At 40.7% G+C, this 25,695-nt stretch overlaps 1 protein-coding gene across 7 annotated transcripts in view; it reads left to right on the forward strand.

The window, feature by feature from the left end:
* Positions 1–25,695, forward strand: part of LOC109403484 (echinoderm microtubule-associated protein-like CG42247) — a 226,217-nt gene that overhangs the window by 144,326 nt on the left and 56,196 nt on the right. For 6 of the 7 annotated variants that reach the window (XM_062844208.1, XM_062844206.1, XM_062844207.1 and 3 more), the window contains one exon: positions 25,083–25,268. In XM_062844208.1, the coding sequence (XP_062700192.1) occupies positions 25,083–25,268 (186 nt within the window). Of the gene's footprint in view, positions 1–7,244; positions 7,914–25,082; positions 25,269–25,695 lie in introns of those variants that run through there. The other variant, XM_062844209.1, reaches the window with a different exon arrangement.

The raw sequence follows: 25,695 nt of genomic DNA on the forward strand, positions 1-25,695 counted from the left end.
CTATCTCCTTCTCATCAGCAACAACGCGCACTAGTCTCGAAACAGTTGCGACACTTAAAGTTATATACCAATACAATTATTGTGACCCATGAAAATGGCAATTTTCGATTGAATTTCTGTCATGATTCCAACCAGATAGGCAAAATGACTAATTGGATTGCAAGACTTCGTTCCGAAAAGAATGCTAACTAACATTCCGGGGACTTCCAACGGGATTTTAGTTAGAACTATGGTTGATTGTAGCCTTATAAAGTTTAGTTGGCGGTAAAAGGAATTTTGCTGTGATTCCCATTTCTATGACAAATCTTGTTGGATACTAAAAAAAATACTGGGGACGTACTTTGAACTTCGAAGAAAATTGGAGGAAATTTTCAAATGCGTATATAGCAAAATTATAGTGGTATTCCGGGAGACATCCGATGTAAACCAGATCAATATTTGTCGAGATTTTTTCTAGTGAATCTTTCAAGGAAATACTGGAGGGAATCAGTGATAATTGGAATTCTGGGAAAAGTCTTGGAAAATGTTTTCTTTCGAGTTTCTTTAGAAACCTCGTCGGAATCATTACGGTGAATCTCCCATAACCTCCCAGGAATGTTCATTGTGATTCTGGAACGACTTGCGATTCTTTCGTGATTTCTTCAGGAGTTTCTTCTAAGATTCTTCTACACCTTCAGGGATTCCTTTAATTGTGAACTTTTTAGTCGTGGCTTCTCAGTCTTGACATAAGAAAACACTATTATTTTCTCCTCTTGGAATTTCTTCCATTTTTTTCTGGGAATCCAGAGAAAATATTTCATGAGCACTACTATTTAAAAAAAACTTGAAAGAAAATCCAAGAGTAATTCGTTATAAAACTTCTGGTGGAATTTTGTGAGAATTTTTTTAGAAAAAATTCTCAAAGAAGATCTTTAAGAACTTTATAAGAAGCTCATATTAATATTTTGTATGGAGCTCTTAGAGTAATTCTATAATGAATTTCACAAAAAAAAAAACTCTTGAAGGAATTTTTCAAATAATTCCTGAAGGGATCTCGGATAGAATTCCTGGAGAAATTCTGAAAAAATCCCAAAAAAGTGATGTAATCTTGGAATGAATTCCTGAAGCTTTTATCAGGATCCCGAATAAAATTCCTGAAGGGATCCTAATAGGATGTCCTAGTGTAATGTCGGAAGAAAACCCTGGATGCATCCCAGAACCCATAAACTCGTAACCTTTAAAAGAATTCCTGGGAGAATTCTAGAAGGAGATCCTCTTGGAATCCCGGAAAGAGTAAATGATGGAACAACGTGAGGAATCCCAGAAGTAATGTCTAGTAGCGAAATCCAGGAAGGAATCCATAATAGAACTCCAGGAGATAACCCAGTACAAATTCCTGGATGAATCTCACGAAGAACTGCTGTAAAAATCCAAGAAAGAACTCCGGAAGAAACCGGTGAAGCAACTTCTGGAGAAATCCTACAAAAAAAATAATAGAGGAACCTCGGGATTCTTAGAGAAATCTCAAAAGAAACTCTCTGGGATTCATTCTAAAATTTGTACAGTACATCCTTCAGTGATTTCTACAGTAGTTTTTTTTTTTGGGATTTCTCCCTGGGTTCCTCCAAGCGTTACTTGTTTGGTTCCTCTAAAATTCCCTTCCAAAACCAGTGCCTTTTTGATTCATCAATAAAACCTTCCGCTATTTGTCAAAGAAGTTCTTCCAGATTTCCTTTCAAAACTCCTTCTGAATTCATTCAGAAACTCCAGGGCTTATTTAAAGCCTAAGCAATTTCCTCAAATTTTTTGTAAGAAATTTATGTAGGAGTTCCGTCTGGGGTTCCTCCAATCGTCGTACCAACTGTTCTCAGAGCCGTAGCGTGCGGTTGGCCAGGTTGGCCCCCGCCAAGGGCGCCAGGTTCAGAGGGGCGCCGAAAAGGCATAAGACTAAAAGCAAAGAGGAAGAATGTTATCAAGATTTCACTGTTCAAAGTATCTTAGGTTGATTATGTGTTTTTACGTTCTTCCGATTTCTCAAAAAAAAACAGATTTTTCTAGATTATTTTGAATTTTTATCACGATGTTACCTGGAAATTAATCTACATTTAATTTTGAGAAACTATTTTATTCTTTTTTCAATGAACTAAGCAAAATCAATATGCTTTCGACATTCTAGTGAAAGTTTTGTTTTCTGATAAATCCTAAACATTCTCTTGAGGTTACTTCTGAGGACATTTTACATTGTTGACAAAAATATTTCAAATACTTTCAGTTCACACAATTGTTGGAAAAAACTTAATGTTTATTAGAGATTAAACTCTTGCAAAACTAGCGCAACTCATCACTCAAAAAAAAACTATTAATTTTTATTTTTATTTCCAAAAAAATCTTTGAAAGTTACGGATAACCAGTGCTGAAAAACTCATTTCGTCAAATCTAAATTCAATCACCTACAGCTCATTTTAGAATCTGAACCTGAGAATATGGTATATGAAAAACTTGTGCGGCTAGACCAGTTCTGCAAGAAAGTCACGGAAAAACTGCTATTTTTCGAATATTTAAGGTAAATGTCACGGACTACCTTCGAAAAATGCGAAATGATATTCACGGTGAATATCATTTGGCATTTTTCACAGGTAGTCCGTGACATTTACCTTAAATATTCGAAAAATAGCAGTTTTTCCGTGACTTTCTTGCAGCACTGGTCTAGCCGCACAAGTTTTTCATATACCATATTCTCAGGTTCAGCTTCTAAAATGAGCTGTAGGTGGTTGAATTTAGATATGACGAAATGAAATTTTCAGCACTGCGGATAACTATTAAGGATCTGCCATGGATTCCTATAGAAACTCATGCAGAGATTCCTATAGAAATGTCTCCAACGATTCCTTCATGAATGTGTCTGAGAATTCCTTCAGAAATTCTCCAAGATTTTTTTTAAAGAAGATTATCTAAAGATTATTTTAGAAATTCGACCAGTATTCTTCAGAAAATCTACAGATATCATTAGAAAGAAGAAATCTCTCATGTCGCTCAGAAAATCCTTCCATTGATCGCTTCCGAAATTGGTTCGTGGTCATTAGAGCTTACTCCATAAATTTCTTCTAGAATTTTCTAGAAAACTTTTCTTTCTCTATTAAATTCTTCCAAAAAATCATAAATTTGGAATATTTTCAGAAATTTTCTCAGGTATTCCGTTAGTAAGTCTGCCATTGGATTCCTTTAGGGGTTTCTTCACAAAACCTTCTAGGGATTTGTTTTAAAAAATCACCTAGGGATTCCTTATGACTCTTTCAAAAATTCTCCTTTCATAAATTCTTCCAATGGTTTTTTACATTTTTTACAGGCAGTTTTTCAGGAACTGCTCCAGAAATTCTTGGAAGAATTTTTCCATCAATTCCATTGGAAATTCCTGCTGAAATATTACCCGGGTTTTCATCAGGTATACCTCTGGATCTTCTTGCAGGATTTACTACAGAGATTCGGACATAAGTTCATTCAGTGGTTCAGCAGGATTTTTTTCCCAGAGATTTAAACAAAAATTCATAGATCTCTTCAGTATTTCCTCCTGTTAATTCGCCATGTCCATGATGCATCTAATGTTTACTGAAAAAAATGTTAAAGATTTTCCAAGAAATAATTTGATTAAACTTCAGAAGAAAACTTTCGTAACGTTAATAGAAAATTCTGTTAAAACCAATTAAATAAATCATCATCATTGTAAAATAGACCTTTAGAGGATCCCTGAAAACCTCTGAAACTCTATCAGGCGAAAAAACACAGAAAATTTTTAAAAAATAGAGGAATAGTTTTTTCAAAACACTAAAATCCAACTAAAGACACTTCGAGAATAAAAATGAATAACCATATTTTTTTTGCAAATTAACAATGTTCAATTATTGTGGGGCGCCAATCTGGATGCTTGCCAAGGGCGCCATGAGACCACGCTACGGCTCTGACTGTTCTAACTGAGAACTCATACAGAAAAACCAGAAAAAGAACTTCTGAAGACATTTCAAAAACAAGGAATCATAGAAAAAAACACAGAAGGAATTGCTGAAGGAACTTCTAGAATTTCAGGAGGAATTCCAGGAGAAATCTCGGAAAAAATATCTGTAGGAATCTGGGAACGAATTTCTAAAGAAATCTCAGAAGACATCTCTGCAGCAATCCCGGAAAGAACTTCTGGAGAAATCACTGAAGGAACCCCTGAACGAGTCTTAGAAAGAATCCCAGAGAGTTCCTGCTGAGATTCGTTGAAGAAGTCGTCCAGAGAGCTGCTTTTAGAAGTTTTTGAAAGGTTCCTTCAGGTAATAGGATTCTCCCGGAATTCCTTCAGGTTTTTGTTCTGAGATTAACAAGAAGTACCTTCTTGAATTCCTCCAGCAATTCTTTCTGAGATTCATCTAGAAGCTCTTTCTGGGGCATGTCCACATCTTTTAAGAATTCTTTCCTGGATTGTTCTAGTCGTTCCTTTTGGGATTTCTCAAGTTGTCCCAGATGAAACATTCTAGAATAAAATTCCCGCTTATTTTTCCTCAAAGTCATACCGAAGTTCATAGCCAGTATGTTTTTGGAATCCAACATGATTTGCCCAAGATTTGCGTGATAATCCCAGCAAAAAATTCTGTAACCGTAGACTGAAGCGCAATCTTTTCTGGCTATAATCAACCATAGTTCTAATTAAAAGCCCCTAGAATCGAATTATCAGCTACTATTCTTGTCGAAGCGCTCCAGAGTTACATTGGAATCTCCAATGACGTTTTTCCTAAAATTCAACCTGCAAGGCATACATTATGTATTCTTAAAAAAAAATATCAAAATGTAGGGGAAAATTGATCGTTTTTCATCTATTATTTCGAATGAAATCAGTCATGCGCATTACTTTAAGCTAAAACATGCACCGAAGAGACCTCCATCAAGCACCATTAAGATTCGAAAATTATCGAATAAACTAAATTTGATGATGTGGAATTTGAGAAAGGCTTTATAAAATTCTTTTTTACGGTGTATTTCTTTTTTAAAGGGGGAGGGGGTGGTGTTTGAAAAGCATTTTCAGGCGTTTCAGGGCGCTTAAGGAGATTTCAGAGGGCTTTTAGGGGGCTTTGAAGACTCTCAGGTGAACATCACGGAAGTTTCGGAGGCGTTTCAATGCGTTTCAAAGCATTTAAATGTGTTACAGGAAGTTTCGGCTGCGTTTTAGGGGGCTTTATATACTCAGGGGACCTTCACGATGATTTCAGAGACGTTTCAATGCGTTTGAGAGGCATTTTGGGAGGTTTCAGATGTTCTCGGGCTAGTTTCATGGGGGTTTAAAGCTTTTCAAAGCATTTCAGGGCGTTTCAGGAGATTTCAGAGGGACTTTAGGGGGCTTCAGAGGCTCCCAGACGAGTTTCACATTTATTTCATTTGGGTTTCAGAGCGCTTAAGGAGGTTTCATGGATGATTTCAGAGACGTTCCAAGACGTTTCGATGCGTTTCAGGGGCGTTTTGGGGGACTTCTGACCCTCTTGAATGAGTTTCGTGGAGGTTTGATGAGGGTTTTAGAGTTTTTTAAGCATATCAAGGTGTTTCAATGCGTTTCAGAGCATTTCATAAAGTATCAGAGGGGTTCTAGGAGCTTCAGAGGCTCGCAGATGAACATCACGGAGGTTTATGGGAGTTTAACAGGCGTTTTAAGGTATATCAATGCGTTTCAGGGCGTTCCAGGAGGTTTCAGGGTGCTTTTAGGGGGTTTCAGAGACTTGCAGGTGAATTTAACGGAGTTTCACGGGGGTTTGAGAGTCGTTTCAAAGCGTTTCAAGGGGGGGGGGGGGTTAGAGTTCCTTAAACAGATAATAGCCAAAACAGATAATGAACTCTTCGCTTGACAGCACATTGTTGCATGAGGCTATGCAAGCTCAAATTTTATTTATAATACTCCAATAGATCACTATTTGGGTCTGCGGCTTCAAGAGTATGAACCTCATTGATAATGCTCCTAGATACAATTAGTAGCTCTGGTAGATTCGATGGCTCTTACTCAAGGAAGTTCTTGGAGACCCTGGAAGAATCATTGAACTCATCATTTGATAGACCATAGTTACCTGCGGCAGTGCTGTGTGAGTATAAACCTTAGTCATAAAGCTCTTAAGGACAACCAAATGCCTTGATACATCCGATGACCTATGCTCAATTGAGTTCTTGAAGATCCTCAAACAGACAATGAACTTTCCACTTGACAGCACGTAGTCAAATAAATCTTCGTAAGTTGTGGACAGTGCTTTTAGCTGAGCTTTTCATGCAATGTTCCAAAATCCTTCATAATAGGAAATTTTACCATTTTACCATTTTTGTATGAAAAGCTTTCAAATCGTCCCTCAATAAAGATCTGAAAATACGCATATTTTTTGGATCTGCGTCCCTAGTCACCTATAAAACACCCTGAGAAAAGTGCTTGGTAATCTTCGAGTGGCAATTAATAACGGCTATCATGCGATAAAATTTCTCCCTCATCATGTAATCCAATCCACCACACCTGTGATGGCCTTGGCTAGGTGTTTTGAAGGGCATCAGCAAGCTCGATATAGTAGTGCCAATCACGTCCGGTCCGGACTATAATAAACGAATTAACTCTCTTTTCTACCAGCCACCAGGTTTCAATGTCTCGTCAAATCGATTATGCATCCATAATTGTGTTTCAGGTTATTCTAGCTCCTCTTTGTAGCCACCATCTGTTTTACAGACTAGAATGATGTCATCAAGCTGGAAATGAACCCATCGTAAGACGGACATTCTTTTATCTCCAAACGCATCAAATTTTATAATCGAGTGTTTGGTTACGCTAAAAGTCGAAACTTCAATCAATTTCTTGATGATTTCCAACTTCTGACAACATATTGCCAAAAATTATGAATCTGTGTTTTTTTTATCTGTATTAACGAGATTTTTAGCCCTAGGCTAGTCCATCTCGGGACCCACGCTCTACTTCCCTTCCGAAGGAAGAACTCACATTTTGCGAGTTTGTTGGGAGTGGGATTCGATCCCAGGTCCTCGGCGTGATGGTCAAGTGTTCTAACCATTACACCAGGTCCGCTCCCCCATGAATCTGTGTAAGTTAGGACCTCTTATCAAAATCACTTTTTAAAATCATGCAGTTTTTATAAGAGCTAAATCGTTGAACATCATTTCTTTGAAATTTAAAATCTTCTAATGAAAGAGGAATATTGATTTGTGCACTGGGATGTTGAGAACCCCTGCCATAGAAACACCCGAGTAGAAACTCCTCAAAAAACCGTCGAAAAATAAAAGTTCCATTTCATGCAACTTGGTCGTCGTCTTTGGGGCGCGCGGACACAATACCCCCCTTCAGCAAGTTGTTACCCTCGCCCTTCCAAACTCCACCAGATGCTCCCGTATCCGGTCTCCAGTTGGCACAGTTGGCACAGAGGCAAAGCCGAGCGCCATCAAACTCCCTGCACGCGTAGGAAAGTCCTTGTCCAAGCAGGCGGCGACGACGGACGAGCGCCGCGACACGGCACGCCACAACACAAATCTTAGCAGGCAAGACATGGCTTGCTTCGCATGGCTCTCATTCGCGTTCCAATCGTCGAACGGTTCGCGTCGTCCACCGGGTTCCTTGTTCCGAGCCGTGTCACCGATTGACTGATGTGATCCGTGTGCGCGCCCTCGTCGTCGTTAGAACATGTGAAAAGTGTGCGAATCCTTGTCCTGCTGGTGAATCGTGCAAATCCAATACTGCCCCCTCCCCCAGTTAATCTTGCGAGATTCGAGATTAAAGTGAATATTTGAAGTTCTATTTTGCCAACACGGTCGTTCCTGGAATAACTACCCGGGAAAGCTGGAAGCAATCCGACCCAATGTTCGATAGCGAAGAGGATTCTGCATTTGTCATTCTGACGCCGCCAATGTTCCACCACTACGGTTACCGAGAGGTTCGCGACTAGAAGTGCTTTCCCTTTTTTTTTCCTGTGTGTGCTTCTCAGCAGCTTAATTATTACACCATTAGTGAGGTCTATATGGGATTTCCCTGAATTTTATGTAGATTACCAGTTAGAGTGGCGTGACGTTACCTTGTCCAGTCCGTTGTCGTGCCCCCAACAGCAGCAGCAGCAGCAGCAGCGAGAGGAGGTCTGAAATGAGAACGTTGTTGTTGGGCGCGAATATGGGACTGTTATGTATGTGGATGATGGCAGGTGGTTTGATTGTGAGGAAATTTTAATTGCACTCCAAAGTATGGAGAATGGAGTGAGTGAGTTAAGTACCGGTGTTTCATTTGTGCATTTATTAGCGGAGAAAGTTGCTGGTACACCTACCAGCAGATTGCAGCGTTGCAGGGGGTTATTTTTTTTGTGAAGGGCGTATCGGTGGTGAAATTGTAGGTAACATGGCAATCAGAGAATTTTTGCCTTGAAAGAAATCATATGTAGGTTTCTAGTTGAAAGGAACTCTTTCTCCGACAGTATATAGAAAATCATTTAACTCATTTAATCATTTAATCCATTTAACATTACTTTATCTTTATCAATGGAACATACTAGATTATTCAAACATTATACCTAGAGAGATCAGTGAAAGTTTCTTGGTACCAAAAGCTGCGAATCCTATTCAAATTTTACAGGAATTTACAAGGCAACACAGATCAACGCTCAACAAAATTATCATACAACTAAAATGAAATCATTTTGGTTTTGTGAGGATCTGTAGAAACACCTCTGGACTAATTTGAGTTCCAATAGAGTCCTAAATGAAAGAAATCCAAATTTTATTGAATAATACGATCAATCGTGGTACTGTGATCGCTATAGTACTTTTTTGTAATTAAGTTACGAAAAGCCTTACCTTCTATCAGTGAAATTGCGGTGAAAAGGCATACTTTTTTACACAGAACATCAGTGCCGAAAAGTACTACTTTTCGACACTCTTAAGTGTGCCGAAAACTAGTACTTTTCGACACTGTTGCTTGATTTACCAATTTGATTTTTCTTTCACACTCTTTTGCACTACAAACTAAGTGAATTTGTCGGAAATGCATTTATTTCATGTTCAGGTACGTCCTACAGATCATTTCCGGTATTATTTCTGGCATACTATGAAGGCTTAGCCAAACCGAACTGGCCGGGGGCATGAAAATTTGTGACAGTCATCTTGGTCTGTTCTGATCTGGCCTACTGCAATGCATACTTGACTGGATAATAGACTAAATCACGTGGTAGCCCGCTTGCCTGTTATCTTAGAAAGTGTTTGTGTAGCAATTTAAGGTGGTAATCGATGGGTGTTTCTCGTAATTACAAAAAAAAAAACTTTGTATGCAACTCGTTGCAAAACTCGTTCTTTTTAGCACGAGTTGTAATTTATCCAAAGAGACTCAAATTCACAGACTCAAAAAAAAAACTAAAGAATAATTAAAAAAACTCAAAATCAAGTAAAATGGTAAAAAATCAAGTTTGACATATGAGGTCGTCCATGACGTGATGGAATTTGTCATTTTTCGCTCAAGGGATTTAAAAATGTTCCTATCTGATGTACACGGTAACAAAAAAATACTCAATTCATGAGTTTAAAGCTAGGGGTGTGACTAAAAATCAAAATCATTCAAGATTTGTGCAAGTATTCTAGCTATGCTTCTTGCTAGGGGTGTGACTAAAAATCAAAATCTTAAAAAAAATATAGTTTCAATCAAAATCAATAGAAACATTGAAAAATGAGTGAATACGTATTCTTAAGCCATCTTTTGTGGTTTAAACCAATAATAAAGGTAGGGCTCTAGGAGCCTATTTGGGCAAAAAACGGAGGAGCGCGAGATGTTGCAGATGATAAGGGAATTGCAATTATTTATCCTGAAAGGCTGTTTGCAGTTCAGAAGGAATTGTTAAGCCTATCTTGATACACGGGATATTTCTTGCCTGAATCGCTCAAGAAAACTTTTCTTCGATCGCAGTACGCAGTTGCGAAAATGACAATTCAAATGGCAGTCACCGTAGAAAGTTTCTGCCAGGAATTGGTCAAGAAGTTTCTTGAGCGATTCTTTTTAAACACGAATCTGGGCTTATAATCATTTCCGGGGGCATCCATTAAGTACATCACGCTCATAGGGGGGAGGGGGGTTCAAGAAAGTGTGACAAGTAATGTATTAGGTATACGAAAAACCCGTACGAAGGGGGGAAGGGGGTCGAAGATTCTCTAATTTCGCGTGATGTACTTAATGGATGCCCCTCTGAAATTGCCTCAATCAATGGAAAAAACGAGAATACATCTGGATGTTTCTACAACCCAATTAAAATCATATCAAATAAAAATATTCCAGCTGTTCATTGACTCTTGGACTTGCTCCTGTAAAGTGTTCAGTCTGTTTCGATGCAAAACAATTTTCTTTCATATAAACGTCATTTACGTCCAGCTTAAAAAAAAGCTTACAGCCTTTTTTCTTGCTTATATAGGCGTAAACTACTTATTTCAGTGCTTACACACTTAATTTAGAATGCCGAATCTCGGCTTACGAATGCCGAGTTTTGCACAGCCGAGAAGTCAGCTAAATGTTTTCATGAGATCTCAGCTTACAAATGCCGAGAATCAGTATAACACGCCTTGTTGCCAAGCAACCAACAATCTTGTTAGCTGAGTCTCGGTTAAAATTCAGAAACCGAGATTTGCACAGCCGAGCTCGTGAAATAAAGCTGAGTGTGTACCTTTTGTAGAGCCTACTTAGAAGCATTTGAAATGCTTATAAAGAGTCTGCATTGAAAAGCTTTTGCAAGAACGTTATACGTTATAATATTAATGTTTAATGGTTACCTATGGGAGGTTTATTGGTTCGATAAACTAAGAGTTTTCTAACACGTGCTTACTAATGGCTTATTCTGCTATGAAAAGTCGTAAATGAATTACTCCATTGTTTCTACTCTAATCATACCATATTTACAGAAAAGTTATGTGAGTAAAATTTAAAACAAATTTTTGATTCCAATTTCTAAAGACGGGGAAAATCTGAGGAAAAAAATTAAACATGCATGAAATATTTCAAAGATTTGTAGGAAATATTTGAAGAAATGACGATTGTTTTAAGATTTCAAAGATAAGTTCCATGGAGAACTATTGTAATAGGAAGGACTGGGGCGGTTGGGTTGAACAGATAACACCGACTTGAACAGTAACAAGTAACAGTTTATTAATAGTAAGACGTGAACAGTAGGAGAGCTTGGTGTAGAATAAGGTGAAAACTTTTCTCCACGGACGCCTGTCAGCTTTTCAAGGCCTACTTCTTCACCCCCTCTCGATCGTGGAGTCCAATGTTCCGACGTAGATGTTCGAATCTTCCGGTGTCCAACGCTTTTGTAAAAATGTCTGCCAACTGATCATCGGTTTGAATGGATTCCACCAATATGCGTCCAGATGCGATGTGGTCACGGATAAAGTGATGCTTGATATCGATATGTTTGGCCCGTTTGCACTCCAGATTTTGGGCCATCCCGATGCAGCCACGGTTGTCCTCATAGATCGTCACAGGTTTCGCAATCTTCACGCCAAGGTCAGCCAAGAGTCCGGATAGCCAAATCGCTTCTGCTACGCCCGCGCTCAAGGCTATGTATTCAGCTTCACTGGATGAGGTAGCCACTGACGTCTGTTTCTTGCTTGACCACGATACCGTGTTCCCGTAGACCTGGAACAAGAATCCACTCACCGACTTTCGATCCGAGGTATCAGTAGCCCAGTCCGCATCGGCAAATCCAACCAATGGCCCGGTATCCTTGTTCCGTTGGTACTTCAAAAACGTTCCCTTGGTGCCTTTCATGTACCGCACCACTCGCTTCAACGCCGTCCAGTGGGTTTGCTCAGGATGCTGCTGGTATCGTCCCAAATATCCAAGAGAGAAACAAATGTCCGGCCGAGTTGACATCATAATGTACATTAAACTGCCTAAGACTTCCCGGTACGGCTCTTCTATGGCTTCTCCTTTACTGCGGACGAGCTGAAGCCCTTTCTCCATCGGCGTTTTTGTTGGATTGCAATCTTGCATTTGAAACTTCTTCAGAACCTTGTCTATACTTGCTTCTTGGGAAAAGTTCATCTTGCCCGACTCCTGGTCATAGAGGATTTTCATTCCAAGGAAGTGTTGGACCATGCCGCAATCCGTCATCTTGAAAAACTGGGACAACTTTTTCTTCACAGCTTCAATCGTTTTGATCCGTGCTCCCATGATCAGCAAATCGTCGACGTATATCACTATGTAGACATCATCATTCCCCCTCTCGTCGACGCGGGTATACAAGCAATAGTCATGCTGTGATCTTTTGAATCCTAGCTTCAATAGGATTTGGTTCAGCTTCTCGTTCCAGCAGTTGGGAGCCTGCTTCAACCCGTATAGCGACTTCTGTAGCTTGCACACTGTTCCAGGATCCGCTTTGACACCGTCAGGTACTGCCATATAAATGTCCTCTTGAAGATCGCCGTGCAGAAAAGCCGTCTTCACATCCATCTGGTGTACGATTAGTCCTCTCTGCAACGCAACAGCTAAAGCCACTCGAATCGTCGTCAGCTTGGCTACCGGGGCATAGGTTTCATGATAATCGAGCCCGGGCTTCTGGAGGAATCCCTTTAAGACTAGTCTAGCCTTGTGCCTCACATGGTTTCCATCAGCATCTTCTTTGCGGCAGAATACCCACTTTGGTTGTAACGGTTTCACTCCAGCAGGACATCTCACTAGCCGCCATACCTGGTTGCTGTCCATTGATTGCAGCTCATCACGCATCGCCGCCAGCCAGTGGTCCCGGTCGTCACGGTTCTCGATCTCATTGTAGCATTGAGGTGAATCTGGGAGCCTGCGCTCCCGTTCGCTGCGCCTAGTGGTTGACTCTGGACAGTCGTCACTTCTTTGTTGCGAAGGGAGCGCCCCAGGGTTTTCTTCCTCTACCAACTCTTCAAAAATAGCTTCATCATCGGATTCGTTACCAGGGTCGTCACCAGCAACTTCACGAGGAACTTCTTCAACTGGATCGCACGCTTCCCCCTCTGGCTCATACAGGGCAGGGATCACCAGGGGAACTTGGCTAGCTTCATCAGGTTGCTCATCATACGGAAAACATTCTTCATTGAATTTGACGTCTCTTGCAATCACAAGTTTTCTTGCAGCTCTGTCCCAAAGCCTGTATCCATTCGGGGCATAACCAATCATTATCGTCTGACGACTCTTGGGGTCCAACTTCTTCCTCTGCTGAGCCGGGATCCACGCCATTGCTTTACATTCAAAAATCTTTACCTTGCTGAGGTCCGGTTTCACACTCGTCCATCTTTCGGCTGGAGTTACGTTTCCGGCCAATCCCATCGTAGGACATCGATTCAGCAGGTACGTCGCAGTCAGGGCCGCTTCTGATCACATATTCTTCGGAACCTTCGAATCTATTAGCATGGATCTTACCTTCTCAACCAAAGTCCGGTTGAATCGTTCAGCAACCCCGTTTTGCTGTGGGGAGTACGCCACCGTAGGTTGAACTTGAATGCCTCGCTTCTTGTAGTAATCCCGTTGCTCAGTCGAAAAATATTCACGGCCTTGATCCACTGTGAGCTTGCTGATTCGTGACTGCCACTGGGTGGTGGCCATAGCTTCATATTCCTTGAAACAACGAAATACCTCTGACTTGCGCTTGATCATGTAGATTACAGCAAAGTGTGTCCAGTCATCTATAAACGATACGAAATATCGCGATCCGTCCCAGGCTGGCGGATCTATGGGGCCACACACATCGGAATGGATTCGCTCCAGGGGACGAGTGCCACGCTCCCTTACGCCGTCGAACGGTTCCCGACATTGCTTTGCCATCACGCACGTATCGCAGAATCCGATTCCTTCAAGCTTCTCAACAAATCCGGTGGTCATTCCGTGCTTCATAAGAGTGTTCATGGCTTGTTGGCTTGCATGTCCCAAGCGGCGATGCCACAACTTACTCGTTTCGGCCACGCTGATATTGGCTTGGGCCTTCGATCCAACGTCCAATTCTAGCTGGTACAGGTTGCCACGAAGATACGCCACTCCAATCAGATTTCCGTCCTTCCTGAACTCCGCACGATCAGGACCTCCACGACCAGTGAATAAAACTTCAACTCCGGCCTGCGAGAGCTTCTTGACCGAGAGTAGGTTTTCTCGCAAATCCGGTAGGAGCACAACGTTCTGAATATGGAATTCGATTCCTTTGTTTGACATACCTTTTATTTCTCCGGCATACTTCCCGACCAGCGTCACATCGTTCTTGGCCACATCGATAACGAATGGATCCTTCAACTTTCGCATGGACTTCAGATGACTCCCAACGTTCACGAGGTGATCGCTGCACCCCGAATCAACGCAAAATCGGATCTTCCCAGCTTCGATCTTCTTACCGTCGCCGTTTGCCATGAACGCGACCGCCTTACTGCCAACAGCAGCGTTTGCATTAGCTTCCGGTTTCTTCACACGGCAGTCTTTCTTCATATGCCCGGTTTTTCCGCACCGGTGGCACTTGCCAATAAACTTCTTTGGGTTCTTCCAGGAGTTCTTCTTAGTACCTCCTACGAACGCCGCTCCGATATCTTCACCCGAGTCATCCAGGCGGTCTGCCCTCTTGCTTTCTTCAGCCAGCAGCCGCTGCTTGACTGTCTCCAGCTTCAGGTCCTTCTCCGCCAGATTCTCGAGTGCCGTCACCAGGGGATCATACATCATAGCTATCGGGCAGAGTGAGGAATAATTGGGCTACCAGATCACCTTCCTCCATCTTGGCTCCAGCGGACTTGAGTTGCCGGACTAGGTCATCGAACACGTTGAAATGGACTCGCATGGACGTTCCCTCCTTCTTGTGCAACCTGGCCAACTGCTTCCTCAGCAACGTTTGGCTTGAAACAGACCGCTTCGCAAAGGTTTCTTCCAGAGCCTTCCACATTTCAGACGCCGTTTCCTTCTCCCGGACAACTTCAAGAATTTCATCCGCAACGAATCCTACCAGCACCGACTTGGCCTTCCTGTCCGTCTGCTCCCATTTCGCTCTTGTCGCATCGCCTACAGCTGGGGCTTCTCCCGTTAGCACCGAGGAAACTTCCACTGCATCCAAATGTAGCTTGACTCGGAAACGCCAGTTTTCGTAATTCGGCCCGGTCAGCTGCGGGATTCCTTCCTTTGATGAGCCCATAATCTATTGTAATAGGAAGGACTGGGGCGGTTGGGTTGAACAGATAACACCGACTTGAACAGTAACAAGTAACAGTTTATTAATAGTAAGACGTGAACAGTAGGAGAGCTTGGTGTAGAATAAGGTGAAAACTTTTCTCCACGGACGCCTGTCAGCTTTTCAAGGCCTACTTGGCAAGGCCTACTTCTTCAAGAACACCTTTAGCAACTATTATGAACCTATAGAAGCATGTTACGGAAATTTAAACTGCGAGAGCTGAAAGACTATCATCTAAGTGAAATTGTATTCTGTATAGCTGCAGTAATTGGAAATTAACTACATTTTTTGTGAGAGTAATTCAAGAGTTTTTAGAAGAAAAAAATCGATAAAATTGAGGACTTTTACGTAGAAGAAACTTAAATAAATTTCTCAAAAAAATAATAATAAAATAAAAAAATAATCAAAATAAATGAATAAAAAAAAAATAAGCTGAATATGTGGATAAATTTCCTGCTGAAATTAGAGTAATGCGGGGCAAAAGTTCGCACCTAACAGACTTCACAAAATAACTATTAAACGAAAATAAAATATTATCGTTTTTCTTCGTTAAATGGGTCCTTATCATGTTGCCTTCAAAACGTAGTACTAGATTTTTTCGCCATCCTTTTGTAATTTTGGTAATACAATTTTCAATACGAGTACTCCAATGCGAACTTTTGCCCCATAGTTGTCTTGGCGTCCCTCAGAGGCTTGCACCCTTCTTGACGAAGGTCAACTGCACGGCTCTGCTCATATTCTTTATGTATTTCCGACAGAGATTTCCCCCATAGAATTCAGGACCCCTTCAGAAGTTCCACTTGGGATTCTTCCAAGAGCTTCAAGGATTCCTCCAGGAGGTTTTTTCCGGGGGTCTTTCCTGGGATTCTTGCTGCACTTCCAGGAATACATGACTAGGAAATTATATCAAATTCACATCACATTATCTTATGATGTTATAATATATTCTATAACTAATTATGTTATAAACTAGATGCAGGATGATGTTAAAATAACAGAAATTGTAACAAAAATCACTCTGATCTAAGCAATCTAATGACTTCGTTATAATTAGAACAAAATTATAACAAAATGTGATACTAATTTCAACTTCAGGATTACTAGTTTTTATTCAAATTTTATAACTTTTGTAACATTATAGACTAAATGTCGAAAATCAAAACTTAATTTATTGTTACTGTGAGTTATCAACCTGCATTCCTAATATAATGTGATATAATTGAGTTATAATATTTAAAAAACACCGAGGATGTTTAACATGGTTATATCACATTGAGTCACATGATATTAATATCATGGTTTGTTACCATTATGTTGTATTTTTGTTACATGGGCTACACTAAAAATTCCTTCCGAGATACCTCTACGAATTATTTTCGAGATTCCCACAGATATTACCTCTGGGATGCCCAGGGAATTCTTTCTGGGATTGCTGCAGTAATTTCTTGCGTGGTTTCTCCAGAAATATATGTCAGTTTATGCTGGGATTCCTTAAGAGATTAGTTCAGGGGTTTGCCATAAATTTCATCTGAGATGATTCTTGAAGACTATTTCAAGTATTTCTCCAGTGATTCTGTTCCGGGGATCCTCTAGGAATTCCTTCTATCAAAATTCTTTCTATGACTCATCCAGGACACCTTTCCTGGATTCCTTCAGGAGTTCCTTTAGTTTTTTTAGGAATTCTATTTGGAATGCTAAAAGGAATTCCTTTACGGATTCCTCTAGGCGTTCGTTCTGGGATTTCTCCAATTTGTTTTGTCTGCATCCAGGAAATCTTGTATACACGATATCTTTCGAGGAATCTCATTTCTTCCTTGTGGAAACTCTTTCTAGGATTCCTTCAGAAGCTCCTTCACGAGTTCCTTCCATAGTTATTAGACTGGCCCAAATACAAAAAATATCGAAACATTCCACGGGGCACCCTTTAGAATCGTGCCTTTGGACGACAAGAACAATGAGTTGAAGGACTGTATGGGATTTGCAGTCCAAATATATGGGAAATTGGATGACCTCCAGCACAGAACAGATCTTTGAACAAATGTGAAGTTTGGAGGTGGAAGTCGTGAAATTGTCACTTTGATTACTAGATCGGAATCCATTTCCATGGAGAAAAAATCATCGAAGCGTGCTACGCAAACTCCCTATGCTCACTGTAGGCTAAAACTTAATTTAGTTGCAGTTCCAGCTAATGAAAGCAGAATTAGGACATCTTAAGTTTTATCATAATATAGTCTTCTGCAAAGTTGTTCCTTAGGGTATCAGCTACTATGCTTTCAATTCTGGGCCAAATTCTCCTCCAGAAGTTCTTCCAGAGATTCCACCAAGGACACCGTGCGGGATTCTTCCAGGAACAGCTTCCGGGTTTCCTGTAGAACTTATTAAATTTCTGCAGATCCTTATGCAACTCTCTCGGGAGCCGATTTTGAAATTCTCGCAGATGTTTCCAATGGAAACCCTCGCAGAATTTATAACAAAAGATTTCTAATGCAATTTATTTCGGAATTATTCCAGGAGATCCGTGTGGAATTATTCCATAAGTTCTTTATGAAATCCTTACAGGAGTTCCTTGAGAAATCCCCGTCAACATTTTCTCAATGGATCCTTTCATGAGTTACTTCTGGGTTCCCTGGAATAATTCCTTCTGGGATAACATTTCTCCAAAAATTCCTCGTGTATATCCCACCAAAAAATGGTAAAAATGGCGCCAAAAACACATTTGGAAAAGAACGGGAAGAATCATAAAAAATCTACAATAGATACCTCTGAAGTTACTTCTAGAAAAATCTCAGGATTAGGATAAGGATCCACCAAAGGAAAACACTACTGGAAGAGTTTCAGATGGAACATATCTAGGCATCCAGAGGTACTTCTGTAGGAATCCTGAATAAACTCCTGGAAAATCACAGAACGAGATAAACAAAAAAACAGAAGAACTGCTACAAAAATCCTGGAAGAACCCCTAGAGGAATCCCACGAAGAATTCCTGGGGCAATCTCCGATGAACTTCCCAGAGCAAGCTCGGGAGAAACTCCTAGATGAATCTCGGAACTCCTGAAAGAATCTCAGAAGAAACTCCTGGAAGGATCCCAGAGGGACCTTCTAAAGGAATCCTATACTAATCCCTTGAAGAATGTCTAAGGAAGCTCCCTCAGGGACTTTAGAAGGAACTTCTGCTAGAAGAATTCTGCGTAATATTTCTGGAGTAATTACGAAAGCAAATTTGGGGAAAAGCCCACCAGAAGCTCCTGGGAAAATCACACCAGCACGTTATAAATTAGTCCTCAAGTAGTTCCGTCTGTTATTTCTCCAGGGGATATTTGGAAGAAGTTAGGAAGGAACTCTAGAAGAATATCTGAGGCAATTTTATTAGAGATTTCTTTAAAAAAAATTAAAGGAGATCATGAGGTTCTTCAGAAGCAATTCAAGGGAAAACCCCAAAAAAAGACATCCTAGTGGAATCTCAATTCTTCAAAAATTAAGAGCTTCCAAAATAAATTCAGAGGGAAGCCTCAGCAGGATATCAGTGTCGCAGAATAAATTACTGGAGGCAGGGATGGGAACACTCACTTGCAACGAGTTACATTCACTTGCTATTTTCTCAGCTCAGAAGCGTGCAATCAAGAAGCGATGTATGGGCGACTTTTGCCTTGTGATTTCGTCTAAAACTTTGCCGAATAGAGTAGGGGTCGCACACGAATCCCAAGGTCGTGACAGAGCTGTGAAAGCGACTCTCCACGAGGTGAATGTAAGTTACATTTACCTCGTGGAGAGTTGCCTTCGCAGCTCCCTCACGACTTCGGTATGCGTGTGCGACCCCTACTCTATTCGGCAAAGTTTTAGACGTAATCACAAGGTAAAAGTCGTCCATACATCGTTTCTTGATTGCACACTTCTGAGTTGGGAAAACTGCAAGTGAGTGTAACTCTTTCCAAGTAAGTGTTCCCATCCTTGACTGGAGGGTTTCCAGAAGGAATCCCAGTGAAAATTTTAGAAGGATTTTCATGGGAATTTCTTCAGTATTTCTCAGTATTACTTTTCAGAAATAACTGATTGTATTTCTGCAGAAAAGCTGCTTCTGAAACTCCCCAAAGAGAGCTCTTCATGGCATTTCCCCAGACCATTCATCCCAGAGTTTTTCCTAGATATTTTCGAGAATTCCTTCTGGGATACTAGGATTTTCTCGAAAATGTATTTTGGTTTTTCCTTTGGTGCTCCTTAGATCCATCAATCAATTTCTTCTTCTGAGTACCCTTAAGACGTTCCTTCAGGGATTTCTGCTGGAGATCCTTCTGTAATACTTTTAGTAGTGCTTTATGGTATTTCTAAGCAAGCTCGTTTTGGAATTTTCGAAGGATTCATAAGACGAAGACACCAATGAACAACTGGAAGAATTCTGGAAGAAAATTCAGGAGAAATCCCAGAAAGAACTTCTTAGGAAGTTATCAAAAGGACAATGAGGACTAACTCAAGAAGGAAAATCTGATGAAAGCATACAAGGAATTTCTGAAAAAAAAAATCCCATCAGTAAATCTTGGAGAAGTTTCCGAGAACCCATTACTAACACTCTTAAATAGACTCCTTGAAGAACTTCAGGAAAATCTTCTGGTGCAACCGCAAAAAAAAATTCTGGAAGGAATTCAAAGAGAAATCTTTAAAAAATTCCTAAATGGAGCTCAAGAAGGAATATCATCAAAAAAAGAAAGAAAAATCCTAGATGATCACCAGAAATTCAAAAGACTTATCTGAAGGTAGAAATACCGGATAAAATCCAGATGCAGCTCCAGAAAAAAAATTAAGATACAGGGGGTGGCCAAATTGTTTGGGATAGGCAACTTTTTTTATCTTACAAAAAGTTCAACATGCTGTAACTTTTCATAGAGTGCATCAAATTCTCAAATTTTGACTCCATTATATGTGTATCATTTGTACAAATTTTAGCTCGATTGGTTAATCTTTCGCGAAGCTAGAACCGTTCTCGTAAAACACTATTTTTTGACAACTTATTTTTGAGTTGTCATATCTCGGAGACCAATTAACCGAATTGAATAAAATTTTGAGTGGTTATCAACAATATATAATTGCTAGAAAATTACTCAAAACATAGGTACTTTCTGAACGTTGAAAAAAGTTACGATGATTTGACAATTTTACCCATATAGAGGAAAATGAGTCAAATTTATAATACCGCACAAACAACACTAAATGTGTTCATCCCTTAACCTAAATGGCTGTAATATATCTTATTATAGATATCTTATGACAGGAGTAGAAAATCTTTGGATATCAAGAAAAAAAATTAATGACATAGATGTGAAAAATTTACATTTTTTCAAGAAAAATCCTAAAAGTGTCAATCCATCATAACTTTTTTCAACGTTTGAAAAGTACCTATGTTTTAAAGGATTTACAAGCATTAATACATTGTTGATAAACGTTCAAGATTTCATTCACTGGTTCACTGGGCTCCGAGATATGACAGCTTAAAAATTAGTTGTCTAAAAAATAGTGTTTTACGAGAACGGTTCTAGCTTCGCGAAAGATTAACCGATCCAGCTCAAATTTGTACCAATGATGCACATATTATAGGATGACAAACAGTCTAAATTTGAGACTTTGATGCACTCTATGAAAAGTCACAGCATGTTGAACTTTTTGTGGGAGAAAAAAAATTGCCTATCCCAAACATTTTGGCCACCCCCTGTACTACTAGAAAAATTGCAACAGGATCTTTTTAAAAATCCCGACAAAGCTAGTTGAGAAATTTCAGAAGAAAACTCTGAAGAAATATCCTTATGATTTCCACAAGGAATCCCTAGAAAAATCACTGAAGGAACTGCACAGGTGCATCCCAAAAGAAAGTCCGGAGGAAATTTCTGATAGAGGTTCTTGAGCAATCCCAGGAGAATGTTTTGGATGAATCACAGAAACATTTCAAAGGAAATTTAAGAAGGATTTGTTGAACAAAAAATTTGAATAAATTCCAGGAGAAATACCAAAATGAAATACTGGAGCAATGCTAGATGGATGTATTACGACTGGTTCTAACTCGGATCTGATCTTTCAATTACTTTATTCGATAATCTCATGAAGTTGCAGGCCAAGGGGCCACTTCTCTTGGGAAACCAGGAATGTTGTCAAAGTGACCAACAATGCTCAAAATAGCCTTTAATGATTTTTTTTTTTGCAAATTCATCATGTTTTGAATAGTTTCAAAATCATTTGGACTTCAGGGGTGTTCCAAAGCATTTCGGAGACGTTTCAAAGCATTCTAGGAAAGATTCAGAGGATTTTCGGAGGTTGGTTGGAGGTTGGAGTTCTACGGGAGGTTTAGGAATCTTCGAAGGGCGTTCCAGGAGGTTCTAGAGGTATTTTATGGGTGTTTCAAAGTGTTTCAAGTGTTTCAGGGGATTTCAAAGCTGTTAAATGAGATTTCAGGTGACAAACATGAGGTTCCAAAGGCGTATCAGGTGGTTTAAACATGTTGTAACAGGTTTCAGGGGATTTCATGGACCTACCTTTCAATGCGTTTTCGGGGATTCCAGGGTTCGGTAACGCCCTTGAAATAGCTTGGGCCACCCCTGAGAGCATCTAGCACACAGCCAGACACCCTGATACGCTGCCGAAAACTTCCTGAAAATCCATGAGACCCTCTGAAACACCTCTTGAACCCCTCTGGAACCCCTTGTGAGTACCTCTGAAACGCTCTTTTCCCGAAGTGTGTCTTTAAACCGCTGAAACCCCTATTACACCCCTTGAAATGCTTCTGATAAACCCTGAACCTTCAGATGTCCTGAAATGATCTGGAAAATCCATGAAGCCTTCTGATATACCTCTAAAGGTCACTAAAATGTGCTTCCGAAAACCACCTGTGAGGCCCTGGACCTGCCTGAGATCAATAAAACGACCTTGAAACGCCTTTCAAACTCCCTGAAGCTTTCTGAAACGCTCATGAAAACCATCTGATACCCCTTAAAATGCCTCTGAAACCTCCCGAGGCCCCTTGAAATCCTCTGAATTTCCCTGAAACGCCCTCAAAAAGTCTCAAGTTCTCCTGAACCCCCGTGAAGCGTCCCTCGAATTACCTGATGCCCCCAGGAGTCTTTGAAACCCCTACTTCAGAAAACTCCCTCAATAAATCTTCGGTCAGTTTCTGCTGCTCTGCGCAAGCTCAGATAGTCAACATAACAACCATTGGCAATTTCAATATACGCAAGTCAATATCTAACGCACGTACATATTTCTGACCAATTTTATTCAATACAGGACAAGATCTAATCCCTTAGTTAGATGTCACGCGTATCCTTTGCTCCGCGTTGTTTTGAATATGGCCGGCTGAATTGATGATAAACGGCTGTCTGGCTGGTGGTGCTATGCCTCCCGCAATTTTTACCTCAAAAAGTGCTTGCAAGTTGATCTTCGGTGTTCGCCTGACGATTTAGCGGATAACATTGTGTTGAGTAGGATAATTCGCGATTGTTGTGAGAGTTTGTCTTATCCCCATCGAGGTGCCGGAATTCGTCTTTACTTTCGCGTGATTTCCGTATAATGTTTGGTCATATTGCTCCTGGAGACGCAAATGGAAGTCAACAATTTCGTCTTGAGTGAGTACTGGAGTTCGTATCATTTTGTGAGTTTGTTCCTGTATATCGTATTGGGGCCTAAACGCTAGCCAAACGTATCCTTTGGACTTAACCCTTCCTCTAACAACACCCAAATTTCCATGACACCTAGGCCTGAGATGGCGTAGAAGTCTCTACATATCTTTCTTAGGTGTCCAACAATTCTCCCATCACTCAGCTGTCACAAGTACATGGTCAGGACAGCATTCAACCGTTGGTAGATTGCGTCAATTCTGTCTTAGATTCGGTGATAAGCCCCAAACGTCTGTGCTTTGGTAACGCACGGAAAGGAGGCAATTCTCATAACAGTGGCCTGAGACTATACAACCAAAAAATTTGTGAGACTTATGATAAAACTTTCTATAGTGTTGTAAAAGCTGCAGTAATGCTTACGTAAACTATGCGAATATAAGCAGTGATAATACTGAATCAATTCGACAGTGCAAATCATCTTATAACCTCTGATTCAGATTTTGACTGTGAAACGGACCTAAAATGCAACAGAATCGGCGACAGATAAGTGAAGTAAATGAGCCGTTTTCTATCCTGTTCCATTCTTGGACATTGAAAAGCATAACTTTTGCAGCCTTAATAGAAATACAAATAAAAAAGCCATGAATTTCTCCAATCTCAAGCACTTTCTGCCTCGAAGTGCGCAAATCCAACTTTTTTAGATGCGATAGCACAATCTTGTACAATCCATGTGGTTTCACTAGCAATTACAGACCTACGCGCGCAGCAATGGAGTCGCATGGTTATTCACCATTGCCGATAACGTTCACACATGTTACACACATCTATCGTGCGACCAACTATAGGGCACTGCATGAAAATCTCTCCTTCTCTTTCACTCTTACAGAAATTTTGTAAACAACAAGGCCACGAAACGTCAAAATCCCATACACAATCAAAACAGTGCAGTTCCCTATAGCAAGGACCGAGGGGATTAAGTCGTGTGCTAAGATTTTAATTGAAAGCCCCGAACGAACAACATTCTGCACTCACTTTCCATCTCGTTCCCAGTCGAACATTAATGGTCCTCTTCCGGTTAGTACGTTCGTTCACCACTGGGACTAATTGTTTCCCTACAATGTGGGCTGTGGAGCTTATAGCATTCAACTAGGTTGAAAACGTGTAGCAAAAAAACGTCGTCGCAAAGCTGCAGCAGGTCCAACTGCTGCCATCTGAGTTATTACCCCACACGACGCAACAACTCTCCGGTTGTCTTCCTCCCTCCGGAGGTCTTCTGAGCTCACCCCACCCACGGGTCACTCAGGTCAAAATGGCCATTCCCGCCAATCCAGCTTCGAAGCCGAAGCCGGTTGGATAACAATACTTCTGACTCCTCGTCGCCACACATCGAATGACATAGTTGTGTTCCCATTTCTTCCGTAAAAATGTATGACCATTATTTAGTGCCCCGCGATGCGATGGGGGCACTAAATCGTAGTAGGTTGGTAGTCTTTTTCTTCTAGCAATGCCTTGCATTGCTACTGCGATGGGGACGGTGCAAAGTGCATACATATAAAAGTTCCATGTGCGAAGGCGGACTTCCCAAATGGGCATCGATCGCAGTTCACTGTGGAACTTGGATGACGCAAATTCAAAACTGTAAGAATGAAAAAATGGATTTTTGTTTCCTTTAAATTGAAACATATTTTCAGCAACTTGTTTTAAATACCGTAAACCGAAGAAGAACTACTAGGTGAAGTGATATGATATATCGCTAGACCTCTAGACTGCTAAGGCATAGTCATTAGAACTATCAAAACTATTTGTACTGCTGGGATTACTGCTTGGGAAGGGTTTCCTTCCTTCTTTTGTAACGCAAGTTGTTCCACGAAAATATAGATTCACGAAAGGCGAACACCGAGAGCATTTTTTTTAAATTTTTGCAACAAATCAGCCATGAATTCCAATAAATAAAAGTTTCCCCCAACAAAGAGCTCCAGCTATCGTTATATTTCCTTCTCATAGGTCCTCGACGATTATTCTCCCCCTATTCAATTAGCTTCCCGCAATTATGGTGTTTTGGGTGTCGGTTTCGTGCTGTTCGATTGTGACCCGCCGCACAGATTGCATGCGATAAGCCTGTCGCTTATTTATTCGTCAACGTATCAAGGCCTCCTCTGCTGCTGAAATTCAATCCGAAAACCTTGGCGTGTGGTCCTACCTAACCTAACAATATCTTAGCAACCCAATCTCTCCTGCAAGCTTATTACACACAATCATACTAATTCGAATTCCCCTTCTTTTTTGTTGTTTCCAATCCCACCCACCATCCGCCGCGCAGCCTGCTAGTTATGGTAAGAAAAACGGCGTTTGGTACGCATCGCCCGGCAACCAGGGCTGGGGCACCGGGAGCCGCCTGAGCCGCAAGCCCTCCGTCACCGAAGTGGACAACATGCCGTCCGGCAGTCTGAAACCGAGCGCCGGCCGGGTCATTCGGATTATCAACAGTCACGATCATAGTGTTCAAGTGAGTATCGAATGGAAATGGAGACAATGTCGCGCAGAAATTGCGAGGGGCTTATTTTATTGGGGACAATGAAGGTGATTTGGGGTTATTTGATTCGGGGTGGGGCGATAGGGATACACTGCCGTTCTACTCATAATTGACCCATGTTATATGGGATTCCCATAGAACATGGGACAATTTGGAGTAGAACGGCAGTACATAACATGATACTTTTTGCTCCGGTAAATGAAAGGCTCTTATTAAAGATGGACGAAATACATTCGGCTGGATTTCTAGAAAAGGGTTGACTATGTTCGAAAGAAGAAAGAATCACCTAAATATGCATTCGTCCATTTGTAGAGATATTCTCAAACCAAACGAGTGTTCATTGTTCCAATCGATTTTTAAAATTTGGCTGGATTTGGTAAAAAATGCCGTTTAATATGAA

Source organism: Aedes albopictus, chromosome 1 (genome assembly GCF_035046485.1).
Source record: "Aedes albopictus strain Foshan chromosome 1, AalbF5, whole genome shotgun sequence".
NCBI lineage: Eukaryota > Metazoa > Arthropoda > Insecta > Diptera > Culicidae > Aedes > Aedes albopictus.